This window comes from Triticum dicoccoides, chromosome 1A, assembly GCF_002162155.2.
Source record: "Triticum dicoccoides isolate Atlit2015 ecotype Zavitan chromosome 1A, WEW_v2.0, whole genome shotgun sequence".
NCBI lineage: Eukaryota > Viridiplantae > Streptophyta > Magnoliopsida > Poales > Poaceae > Triticum > Triticum dicoccoides.
This window is the reverse complement of record NC_041380.1, coordinates 299,789,824-299,801,579: the sequence shown is the minus strand read 5'-3', so window position 1 is coordinate 299,801,579 and position 11,756 is coordinate 299,789,824. Positions and strand designations below refer to the sequence as shown.

The following is an 11,756-nucleotide window of genomic DNA, read 5'->3' as shown; positions in this document are numbered from 1 at the left end:
GCTAGGGGTGATGGGATGAGGGCGATGCGCCATGCATTGACTGATCCAATATCTGTGAAGGGACGAATCCGATGGCTCACGACGCGACTAATTTAATCAATCGGTTGATCCGTATGGAAAAGGAGGCTATCCCTTGTGAGGCGGGGATATCCACACCCATCCAAACCTAACCCCCGAACCAAACGGACCCTAGTTTTTTTTAAACAAAACCAAACGGACCGCATAGATTGTGGGCCTTTCAGGTGCTGCCGAGCCCAAGCCTGATTAGCCACGGTCCATTCAAAGATTCCGCTCTGTCTAATTTTCTCTTCATCCGTTGGCTGCTTCTCTCTCGCGACGCCCGTCCGGCCCCGTTCGCCTCACAAAACCCTAGGCCACACTCTACTCCCATGGCGACGCCGGAGGTGGTCGCCTCCGACGCTGCCAACCCGCAGCCGGATGAGCCATCTCGGGCTGAGGAAGCTGCCCCAGTGGCGGAACCAGAGGAAGCATCCGATCTTGGCGCCGTTGCGGCGGCCCCAGCGGTGGAAGAGGTGGCAGCTGGGGATGCCCCGCCCGCTACCACTCCTACCTCCACCTCCACCTCGAGTGCCGCAGTGCTACCGCCGCCTGCTTCCCCTGCCTCGGCTGCCGCTCCAGGGCCGCCGCCGCCGCGGCCGCAGTTCGCTGGCTCGCCGGCGTACATGGCGCCTCCGGCGTCGTCTCCGGCGCCCGCGTTCTCTTACAACGTTCTGCCCAGGGCGCCGCCCTCGCAGCATATGGGCAGCGGTTTGGCCCACCAGCAGCTAGCTTCCGCTCCGGTAGAGTATCAGTATCCTATCCCTTTCTTCAGCTTATATGCTTATAACCTAACTATTAACAGACGTTCATTTAAGAAAATTGTTTCTCTCATGCATTTTGGTGTATGATCCGCATAGGTAATGCTATAACTTTGTTCAAAGGATACATGGTGCTAGCATTGCCGGGGAATATATTTTGGTTAGTGACTTAGTTCTGATGATAGGTGCTGAGCCGCAGATATATGATGCAATTTTTGATTGCAGAAGCCTGTCCCTTGTATTGTTTATGTAGGGACACTCTGAACTTAGTAATTTCAAACTGATATATAATCCTACTTTAGTCCTCCTGCCAAGAGGTTCATATATCACTCCGGTTAAAAAAACGATAATTTGTTTGTTTCTGTTAGCTTCAACATGAATGCCTAGTTCATGCTTTTGTCAAATAAATTGTTCTTTTAGGTGTATGTTACTATGTTGCAATTATGTTGAAACTTTGTTGTTATGCCTGCTGCACTGTTTTTGACCTTCATTTGGTAAAACATTCTTTGGCTTGATTTTTCATCTGACAGAAAACACAGATAGGTTACCTTTCTCTATCACGGTCCACGGACGTCTGACGTGAACCTTTGCATAAAGAATTCTGAAATTTTCATATGAATGCCTAGAAGCCTATTCAATCAGTAATAAACCTGCTGCATGTTTCATTTCTGTAGCCTTCATGATTAGTCAACTGAAAATTCTTAATGGAACTAAACGTACATGGCTTTGCATCCTGCTTCTGCAACATTTAATAAAGGAGTAAAAGAAATTTGACTATTGACACCTAAATTTATGATCGCTGCAAAACAACTCAACGATGTTCAAGTTAGATTATCATAACTAGTATTCTTACCATTCTTCCTTTCCAGGCTCTGATGGCTCGTCCAATGCCTCCAGCGGCTCTCCAGCCACCAGCTCCACGGCAGTATTTTGGGAACAGGCCTTCTTTCTCATATAATGTAGTCTCACATGCCAATGCTAGCCTGCCTACTGGTCAGCAGTTTCAACTTGACACTGTAATTTCTCATGGCTTTATTATTACTAGCATTACTATTGTTCTTGTTATTAGTTTTTAATGAACCGATCCTCTTCTGTAACGCACTAACACTTAATGCCACCTTTTCTTTCAGAGGACAAACCATGCTGTCCAAGTCCCTATGTTTGCTCCACCAGCATCCTTGCAACCTCCTGCTCCTGGGCAATTGCCTCGCCCAGGTGCACCATTCCCTGGACCTATGGCACCAAATCCTCCTGCATCTATCCGGTTGCCATTTCCAGTGCCACCCAGGATGCCCAATATTCTTTATGGTGCAAACCCACAACAGGCACAGTCCTGACCCCCGAGCCCTCCAGCTTTTTTTTAGCACTGCATGCTTCGATTGGCTTGCTGCCATATGCTTGAATCTTGTCAACGAGGCACTAATATTTTTTTGAATTATTACAGGGTAACCTGGATGTTGGTGCTTCCAAGTCGGATGCCCCAAGTGCCCCAGAGGTAAGTCCCCATACAGTGCAGTCACTGCCACCTCGTCCTGAGGGATTTGGGGCTGTTGGGGGTTCTGCACCTGGACAACGTCCTTCAAACTTGTCAACTCCACCAAGCCTCCTTCAGAGGCCTACAGGTCCAGCCCCATCTTTGCCTCAAACATCACCATCAGGTGCTGCACCAGGTGCTGTTCCACGGGCAACTCAGCAACAGTTTTATCCATCCTATCCTTCAGCCCCATCCTATCCTTCAGCGCCTGGTAATCCACCTCAACCTTTATGGGGATATCCTCCACAACCTACTGGCTTTCAGCAGGCTCCCTTCCATTCATATCCACCGGGCTCTCTTGGACCTCTTGGTACACCAATGGTTGGAACTTCTTCTGTGACTACATCCTTGCCCAACATCCAACCACCAGGCATTACAACTGGTGATCCCAAAGAACAACCATCCGTAAATCCAGGATCTGTGCAGTCCATTCATACTTCAGTTGAACAACATCCAACAGGTATTCTTTTTACTGGAGCTGATGTTCGTGTTGAGTCTTGGTGTTCCTGTTAATTCTCCAGTTCTTATGATTTATGTGTAATGCTGAAGGGCTGGAGGACAGAAGTATGGCCGGAGTTCAGGATTCAGATGCATGGTCTGCACACAAAACAGAAGCCGGTGTTTTATATTATTACAATGCCTTGACAGGGGAATCAACTTATCAAAGACCACCTGGTTATAAGGGGGAGGTAGTTGCACCGAAGAATAGCTTTATCAAGTAATATAACTTCATTCTAGTCTGTGACATGGCAATTTAGCACCACAATGTAACTAACTCATTTTTCCTGTTCTGCTATAGCTCGAGAAGGTTGCAGCTCAACCAGTTCCAGCTTCTTGGTATGTCGTGCAACTGCTCATTTTACCCTGTGCTACTTTGGCTAATTTTATGTTGGCATATGAGGGTTGTAAGAACCTTCTTGAATTTGATCAGACCCACTTCTATACTCTTAGGCGTTTCACAAAACATCTTGTACCTACAATTTCCTGTGGATGATAATGTGCACAGCAACTAATTATAAGGTCTTGTTAAATGTGGGACGATCGGTAAATAGTATAAAGTATAAACCACAAAATGCAATTATGAGTAGTGTAAAAGACCAGCCTGCTCTTGGTTACATTTTGATATTGGCGCCACAAGGCAGGATATTTTAGTTTTCTTGTATTATCTGGCATGATTTCACATGTTCTATTTGTTGTATTCCAGCTCAATATGATTGCAGTATTATACAGCGAAATATCAATGTTTGAGATGTTGTTGAACAACTTTTCCTGTCCATCTAGATTGGTAACATACTACCCAACAACAACAATAACAACAACAACAACAACAACAACAACAACAACTACAACAACAACAACAACAAAGCCTTTAGTCCCAAACAAGTGGGGGTAGGCTAGAGGTGAAACCCATAAGATCTCGCAACCAACTCATGGTTCTGGCACATGGATAGCAAAGCTTCCATGCACCCCTGTCCATGGCTCGTACCATACTACCCATCTAAGATATTATCATAAATGCACTTTTGCATGTCAGGACCAACCCTATGTAGGCCCTGCAAGGAATATATGAATTTGTGCAGACTGCTGTAATAATTGAATGGCTTTCTAGTGTGTTCCAAACATGCATGTAAATTTCTGGAAGCTGCCATTGTTATGAATGTCTTTATCCACTTTGGTCTTTTGCTCTTCACCTGAATAAACATGCCAATTTGTTTTTCTGTGCATGCCCACAAATAGTGTTTCATGGACCTTACATTTTGTCACTTTGTCAGGGACAAAATTGCTGGCACAGACTGGAGCATAGTAACTACAAGTGATGGAAAGAAATATTACTATGACAATAAACAAAAGGTATGTGCTTGATGATGGTTTTGAAGCTCAGCACATATACTACATTGGGTTGGTGGGGTAGCCTTCCAGTATCGCATGAATTTGTTATAGTATATGGCTTAATTCTGATGCTGAACAGGTTAGCAGCTGGCAACTTCCGCCGGAGGTGGCTGAACTCAACAAGAATGCTGATTCTGGCAACTTGAAAGGAAGTTCAACTTCACTGCAGGATGCTGGCACAGTAGCAAATAAGGGAGAGGCGAGTGGTGAAATAAGTACTCCTGCCTTACAGACAGGTGGCCGTGATTCGTTGCCACTTCGGCAAACAGTTGCCCCTGCATCGCCTTCTGCTTTGGATTTGATAAAGAAGAAATTGCAGGACGCTGGTGCTTTCAGTGTGTCCTCTCCTCTTGCTACTCCATCATCTAGTGCATCCGAGTTGAATGGATCTAAACCAGCTGATGGTGCACCTAAGGAACATCAAGGTTCAAAAAATGGTGAGAAATCAAAGGATAACAATGGCAATGAAAATATGTCAGATTCCTCTTCAGATTCAGATGATGAGGAACATGGACCAAGTAAAGAGGATTGTATTCGTGAGTTTAAGGTAATTTTCATGATGTTATTTTGAATTTCAGAATAGATGTCGAGGGAGCTTTTTTCTCCTCCACAAGATTTGGTTTTCCCTGAAATGCTAGTTTAAGACAATGAACTTTGATGCCTTTTCAATTCGTTTGTATTATGTAACCATATGCTATTTCATGGTTTTTTTGGCAAGGCGAAATTTTGTCTACTTTATGTTATTCGGAACCAAGATAACTGAATGCAAATTGTTTATTTATGAAATTTGCTGATTTTTGTTGGTGCTGTGAAGTAATAACATGACATGGGTTCATTTTAAACTTTCACAGAAAATGCTAAAGGAACGAGGAGTAGCACCATTTTCAAAGTGGGAGAAGGAACTGCCAAAAATAGTATTCGATTCACGATTTAAGGTTTGTGAAATTGGTCATTAAGCCTTTCATGAGATCTTTATGGTTTGCCAAGTTTGTGACCGTACTCCTGCTTCCATAGTATCATTTGTGGCCAACAGGGACACTTCCTCTCCATGTAGAATTTTTCATAGTTGATTTCTACTTGTATGGGTGCATTATCTTTCTTCCAAGTAGTTTATGTGTAGAGTTATGATTGCCGAGTGCTATAGTAGTATGAAAGAGGAGAGCTCCCGCATAGCGCACAAAGAGAAGTTTTGATTCAGATGGTTTTCATTGAAATACTAGAAACTTCTAAATGGACTGTTGGATTTTCTGCATGACTGAATACTGAGAATAACATTACACCTAACCGTTTATATGCTTTTCTGTTTATTCTTGGCCGAAGGCCAGAGCGAGCCTGAACATATCTTGACTTATCATTTGTCACAAGGATAACAAAGTGAATGCTGACCAATGATCTCAAGGATCTTTTTGTTTCTTTGTTCCTTCTGCACCAGGTGTTCCCTTTCAAGGCAGTGATATAGTTTCCTAATCCTATCAAAATAAATAACCGTAGCTATCCAACTTGGTTCAAGTTTCAATGATGCAAAGTCAGTGCCTTCTTTCTGTAATTGAATTGATACTGTAATTGGTGGTTATGTCTGTAGATTTACTGTGATTGCAGTTAAAGGTAAACTCTAAAGTGTCCTTATGAGTATCTGCTGTTCAAGGCTAACTCCTGTCCTTCGAACTGGAAAAAAACTGACGAACCTAGTTCATTGTGATCTGTGTTCAAATTACAGCGATTACTCATTCAGAGAATCTGTGTTCTGTGTGCTTGTGGTTCTGGTTTATCTTTAAGTAGCTTCTGTGTTACTACTTTTGGTTGTGGTAACCTCTTCTTTAGAGCCATAACAATAAGTTTACTCGAATCAGGAAAGATTCTGCATAAGTAACTAAATTCAGGAGCTCAATGCTGCACAGCATAGCAAATGCCAAACTGCCCATTTATGCTCTGTTTTTCTAATCCTGGTTATGTTGTATTTGTATCCAAGGCTCCAAGCAAAACCTCATGTTGGAGTACAACAATTATGATTAGCTGATTGCTACACTGTATGTTCAGAACACTAAATTTGCCCTTTTCCAAAGTAGGCCCTAAATTGTATTTCTTCCTGCTTAAGTAGAAGTACTGATTACTTGGCATACATGAAATACATGAAACTTACTTTATAATGCTTATTACTGTAGTAAGGCGCTCCCTCTGTTCCATAATTCTTGTCGTATTTTAGTTCGACAAGAATTATGGAACGGAGGGAGTACAATATATTTTCTTTTGGTTTGCCTGCTGCTACTATTAGCTTTACAGCAATAATTCTATATTCAAATGATACTAACTGTAGATTGCCCCACTACAGGCTATTCCAAGTCACTCGACTAGACGGGCTATATTTGACCACTTTGTTCGGACACGTGCTGACGAGGAACGAAAAGAGAAGAGAGCTGCTCAGAAGGCTGCCGTTGAGGCATATAAACAGCTATTAGAAGAAGCATCTGAGGTTCACTAATTGCTATTAATTCATTTTACAAGTTACTTGAGGTTTTCCTTTAAATTAGGGCATCCGATGGCTGCTTATTTTTGCAACTTCTGCTTTCTTGAATGTCATGCCTTAATACATACATTGCAGGGCATCGATTCAAAACCAGGTTACCAGGATTTCGAAAGAAAATGGGGTGCTGACCCAAGATTTGTAGCCTTGGATAAAAAAGAAAGGGAGGCTCTTTTCAAGGAGAAGTATGGCCGCCTATTGAATTTCAGTTTCATCTTTCAAATCAAACCATTGGGTTATCAACATTTACTTGACACATTTTCAAATGTTTGAGCAGGGTGAGGGCTCTTGAAGAGAAAGTTCAATCAGCGCGAAATGCTGTCATAACTGACTTCAAATCAATGCTTCGAGAATGTAAAGATATAATCCCAACTAGCCGTTGGACCAAAGTAAGTTCCTTGTACTCATTTCACTACATATCTCGTGTCAAGATTAAATAACAAAGAAGGCACATCTGATTTATGTAAAGATAATATGATAATCTGCCTTGTGATGATATTCTGTTACGTGCACTTACATATTAGTATAGACATTTGTATTTGTATTGCAATAAAAGAAGTCAGTTATTTTGTGCTCTCATCATTTTTTCTTCTTTTACCACACTAAGAAAAAAAATACGTTATGGTGATGAAGATAGTCTATATTATTATCTTTCTTCTCTGTGTGAAGATAGTCTTATTCCCGTGTTTTCCTTGAGGCAGCGACTGGTCAGTAAGCAATTTGAGAGATGGGTATGTTATAATAATAATATGCCTAAATCAAAGCATTTGCTCATAAGTTGCACAGTACATGTTCGCATATTTGGATTAAATATGACTTGAACACAATCAATAAGGCTGTACGGCGAACACTGCATAGGCTCAATCAGTCCCTCATAAAGGGAATGTTGGTTGGGGGCTAGAAAATTGCTTCATCAAGATGTGATGAATTCTGGCAGAAACCAAATAGTAGTCCCTGCGTCCCATAATGTAAGACGTTTTTTGAAACTACACTAGTATAAAAAAACGTCCTATGTTATGGGAAGGAGGGAGTAATGTTTAACAATGCATCATTTTTGAACAACCGCCCATCTCCACAATATACCCCATCTTTCTTCCTTGGGTTACTCGCCAGCAGCAGCGGGGTCAGGCTTTGCATCTGAAGGCATCTACAACCAGGCACAGATGTGCACGGCTTTCTCCGTGTCTATCGCCGCTTGGACGCTCTTCCCTGTACTACCCTACCCACGCGACCCCAAAGGCTTCCGATATTGACAGAAGTGGCAGCTGCAGATCGATGAACCGTCAACGAAAATTTGAGTATCGCTCCTCGTTTGTGAAACAAAAGAACAGTGAGAGGTATAGGTAGTATGGTGTGAAGCGGCGGTTTGAGGGTTTAGCACATGATTAGACGCGAAAGTTAGTGGAGTGACACGACAGTTCCAGTGGAGACAGTAGTTGGCTATGTTTGGAATGACGTGGATCCAGGATTTTTTTAGTTGGATCCAGGATGAGGAATCAATTTTAGATTAAAGAGAGATTATTTCATTTTGTTATCTTCTAATATTGACAGCAGTAATGGGTTCGTTCTCCTATTGTGAAACTTAAATTATTATGTACTCATGATATTTTGTACTCCCTCCGGTCGTTTTTAGTCTGCATATAAGTTTTGTCCAAAGTCAAAGCATCTCTACTTTGACCAAATTTTTAGAAAAAAGTATCAACATTCATATTGTCAAATTAATATTATTGGATTCATTATGAAATGTAGATTCATAGTATATATATTTGGTATTGTATATGTTGATATTTTTTAATATAAATTTGGTCAAAGTTTACAAAGTTTGACTTGATACAACTCTAATATGCGGAGTAAAAAGGACCGGAGGGAGTAACACATTTGTGTAACTTGTCGATTTGCCCATTTCTTCTGGAAAGTTGAAACTTACCAATAGACCAAGTCAAACAGCTGCCTCTGAGGCTCTGACATAGGGAGCCGTATTGTCTAGTGAAAGTTTGTGATTTAAAGTTGTCATTTTGATGCCTTTTTTCTAGTTACCATTACCACTAACCGGTAATCATCTGGATGTGCTTTACCGAAGTATGATCGTCTGTTTGATACGTTAGCCATATATCTTCACATGGACAGGTTTCATCTTTCCGGCGTTTACATTGACATGGCATGACATCACTGTGTTTAGCTGGTGTGAACCAATTGTGACCCTACAATAGTCCCTTCCCTTCTGAACTTCACATAAAACAGCCGATTGTTTACTTGGGTCAAACTTGTATAGTGTTGTAGGAGTATGTGATTTTGATCTGTCAATTTTATGTAATTTTGATCTGTCATTTCTTTCATGGATCATACTACTGCATACAGGTGAAAGAAAATTTCCGGAGTGATCCAAGGTACAAAGCTGTAAAGCACGAAGAGAGAGAGAATGCTTTTAATGAATACATAGCAGAACTTAAATCAGCTGAACGGGAAGTGGAGCAAGCTGCAAAGGCCAAAGTGGATGAACAAGTATGTCAACTTAGCTGATGAACTGTACGATGCTTTATTTATCGCGTGTGGTTTCACACATACTGTGGTATGCATTGTTAGGCCAAATTAAGGGAGAGGGAACGCGAAACTCGCAAAAGGAAAGAAAGGGAAGAGCAGGAAATGGAGAGAGTAAAATTGAAGATCCGAAGAAAAGATGCCACGTCTTCGTATCAGGCTTTGCTTGTTGAAACTATAAAAGATCCAAAGGTGATTTGGTTGACTTATTTATTCTTTATTTAACTGTACATGCTTCTTGGTCTTAAGTACTTCCCCTGTAAAGAAATATAAGAGCATTTAGATCACCACTACTTTGGTGATCTAAATGCTCTTATATTTCGTTACAGAGGGAGTACTTGTCATAGTACTTTTTTTACGTTCAGCCGATCTGTTTCTTTTGCTCCTTAAGTGACTTCCTTTTGATATATTAGGATACACTCACTTTTGATTATTGGCATGTTGCCTCTTTGCAAAATATAAACTGACATTAACTATGTTGTTTTCGTTCCATAGGCATCATGGACTGAATCCAAACCAAAACTTGAGAAGGATCCGCAAGGTCGTGCTGTAAATCCGGACTTAGGCCAAGGTGAGGCCGAGAAGTTATTCCGTGAACATGTCAAGGACTTATATGAGGTATATTCCTACTATGGTGGTCCTTTGTAGCTACTGTAATAAAAATTCTAACTGTCTGGTATGCTAGCTGCTTGCTTATTGTGTCTGCTTCTTGGGCTCTGAGTCTGTTGGCCTGTTCCAATCATTTTCTTTGACAGAGGAATTTGCCAAAATATTCAGCAGATTCACATGAACTATTGTATGGTATTATCTCATGTATTTATGTTTGAGCTTCAATGCTTGGGTCACTGCTACTTCAATATATCCTCTTTGTTTAAGCAGACGTGGCAGCATTTTGGCCGCGATATGTATCATCTGAGCTTACATGCTCAAATTATGGTATGCTTTTGACCTGACCTGATGTTCCTATAACTTCCCCGCAGCGTTGTCGCCGTGACTTCAGGGCACTTCTGTCTGAGGCGATTGCCCCAGACGCAGCAACTCGGACGACGGAAGGAGGAAAGACTGTGGTTATCTCTTGGAGCGAAGCAAAAGACCTTCTAAGATCTGATCCAAGGTACAGCAAAGTGGCAAGCAAAGATCGAGAGTCAATGTGGCGACGATATGCGGATGATATGGTGAGAAAGCTCAAACAGCCGGACACGGAGAAACCGGATACCAATGCCAGACAACAACAACAACGACAACAACAACGCAGGTCCTCTGATCCGCCGAGGCGGAGGTAACTTTTAGAAATACATCCACTTGTGTACCTCCCTGGTTATTCCTCTTGTCGGGTTGTTCAGGACCCCTTGTCTGTGTAACAAAATGGCCTTGAGTTATCATCACCAGTTTTGATGGCAAGAGCTCAACTGTTCCGCAACCCCCTTCCTGGTGCCATTTTATGCTGCCATGTCACATTGTTGGCTGTTGTGATATGAATATCTTCAGTTTTTTTGGTTTTGAAAGAATAATGTTTCTAAAGTTGATGAAATACATTGAGTTGTCTTCCCAAAATAATGCCATGTTAATGTGCCATTTCGTTTCACTTGAAGCAAAGTGTTGGCCTGCTCTTGCCAAGGAGCCTGAGCCAGCAGACTTCACTTGTAACCATGCACCTGCACCATAAGCAACAAACGAAGCATAGATCAAGAGCAGTAAGGGGTTTTAAAACAAAAACGACGAGGAAACTGTTTATTTTACTTCACACGTGAATTCATAAAACCACACGAAGAGAGAAGAAATATCCACCAACTTCAGGAAATACCCATGGGCCATGATCTCATTCTCATGTTTGTATTCCTCAAACATTTTGGTCGAACAATAGCTCATCTAATAGAAAGTTTAAATAAGCGCATAATTAGCAACTAAACAAATAATAAAGAAAATTTAAATAAACCATCATGAGCTATTCCTTTGTTCCAAATATCATTTTGAACAGAAAAACCACTCTACCAATCACTGTGATTCATGCACGGAATGAAACGGATCGTCGGCTGTCAAAACATCTGAAATTCATAACCCCACTGCTCAGATTTAAAACAACGACGATCAATCTAATACGGTTCTTATTTAAGTTCAATTTTAGTTTTTTTAAAAACAATTTCAGGTTAACCAAAATGGTAGTATGAGGCCTTCATAGTTTTTTTTTTGCCAAATGGACTAGTGCTACAGGCAGACTGTAGCAATTTTTTTTTTTTGAGGGAAAGCAGACTGTAGCAATTGTGCAAGCTTCCGCAGGAGAAAGGGGAAGTGCCCTCAAACTCAAGGCCCAAACCCTCGCAAACCCCGTGCTCGCTCACCAATCACCATGGCGTCCCTCCTGCGCCGCCGCCACCCCCACCCCTCCGCCGTCTCCGCCCACCTCCTCCGCCGCCTCTCCGCGCTCCCGGACGTCGATCCTTCGCCCGCCCCCGCC

The 11,756-nt window shown here is 41.9% G+C and overlaps 2 protein-coding genes across 3 annotated transcripts in view; both read left to right on the top strand.

The window, feature by feature from the left end:
* Nucleotides 1–311: 311 nt before the first annotated feature.
* On the top strand, nucleotides 312–10,834 carry LOC119269635 (pre-mRNA-processing protein 40C-like). Of its 2 annotated transcripts, none has more exons than XM_037551511.1 (16): nucleotides 312–800; nucleotides 1,688–1,834; nucleotides 1,949–2,143; nucleotides 2,263–2,812; nucleotides 2,902–3,041; nucleotides 3,152–3,189; nucleotides 4,125–4,203; nucleotides 4,322–4,789; nucleotides 5,094–5,177; nucleotides 6,572–6,712; nucleotides 6,842–6,948; nucleotides 7,041–7,152; nucleotides 9,122–9,265; nucleotides 9,347–9,493; nucleotides 9,797–9,919; nucleotides 10,282–10,834. In XM_037551511.1, the coding sequence occupies exons 1-16, from the start codon at nucleotides 390–392 to the stop codon at nucleotides 10,582–10,584; spliced, it is 3,189 nt and encodes a 1,062-aa protein (XP_037407408.1). In that variant the 5' UTR covers nucleotides 312–389; the 3' UTR covers nucleotides 10,585–10,834. The 2 variants fall into 2 exon arrangements, with proteins under 2 accessions (XP_037407408.1, XP_037407417.1); XM_037551520.1 differs by having other exon boundaries at nucleotides 672–800; nucleotides 1,688–1,811.
* A 779-nt stretch (nucleotides 10,835–11,613) lies between these two features.
* Nucleotides 11,614–11,756, top strand: part of LOC119352854 (pentatricopeptide repeat-containing protein At3g13150-like) — a 2,099-nt gene continuing 1,956 nt past the window's right edge. The window contains exon 1 of the mRNA XM_037619447.1: nucleotides 11,614–11,753. Within this exon, the coding sequence (XP_037475344.1) occupies nucleotides 11,649–11,753 (105 nt within the window). The 5' untranslated portion in view covers nucleotides 11,614–11,648. The remainder of the gene's footprint in view (nucleotides 11,754–11,756) is intronic.

Coding starts and splice junctions, on each gene's coding strand:
- LOC119269635 (XM_037551511.1), top strand. CDS start 390: ATGGCGACGCCGGAGGTGGTCGCCTCCGACGCTGCCAACCCGCAGCCG. Junction 3,042..3,151: donor CACCTGGTTATAAGGGGGAG/GTAGTTGCACCG, acceptor GTTCTGCTATAG/CTCGAGAAGGTTGCAGCTCA. Junction 6,713..6,841: donor TATTAGAAGAAGCATCTGAG/GTTCACTAATTG, acceptor CATACATTGCAG/GGCATCGATTCAAAACCAGG.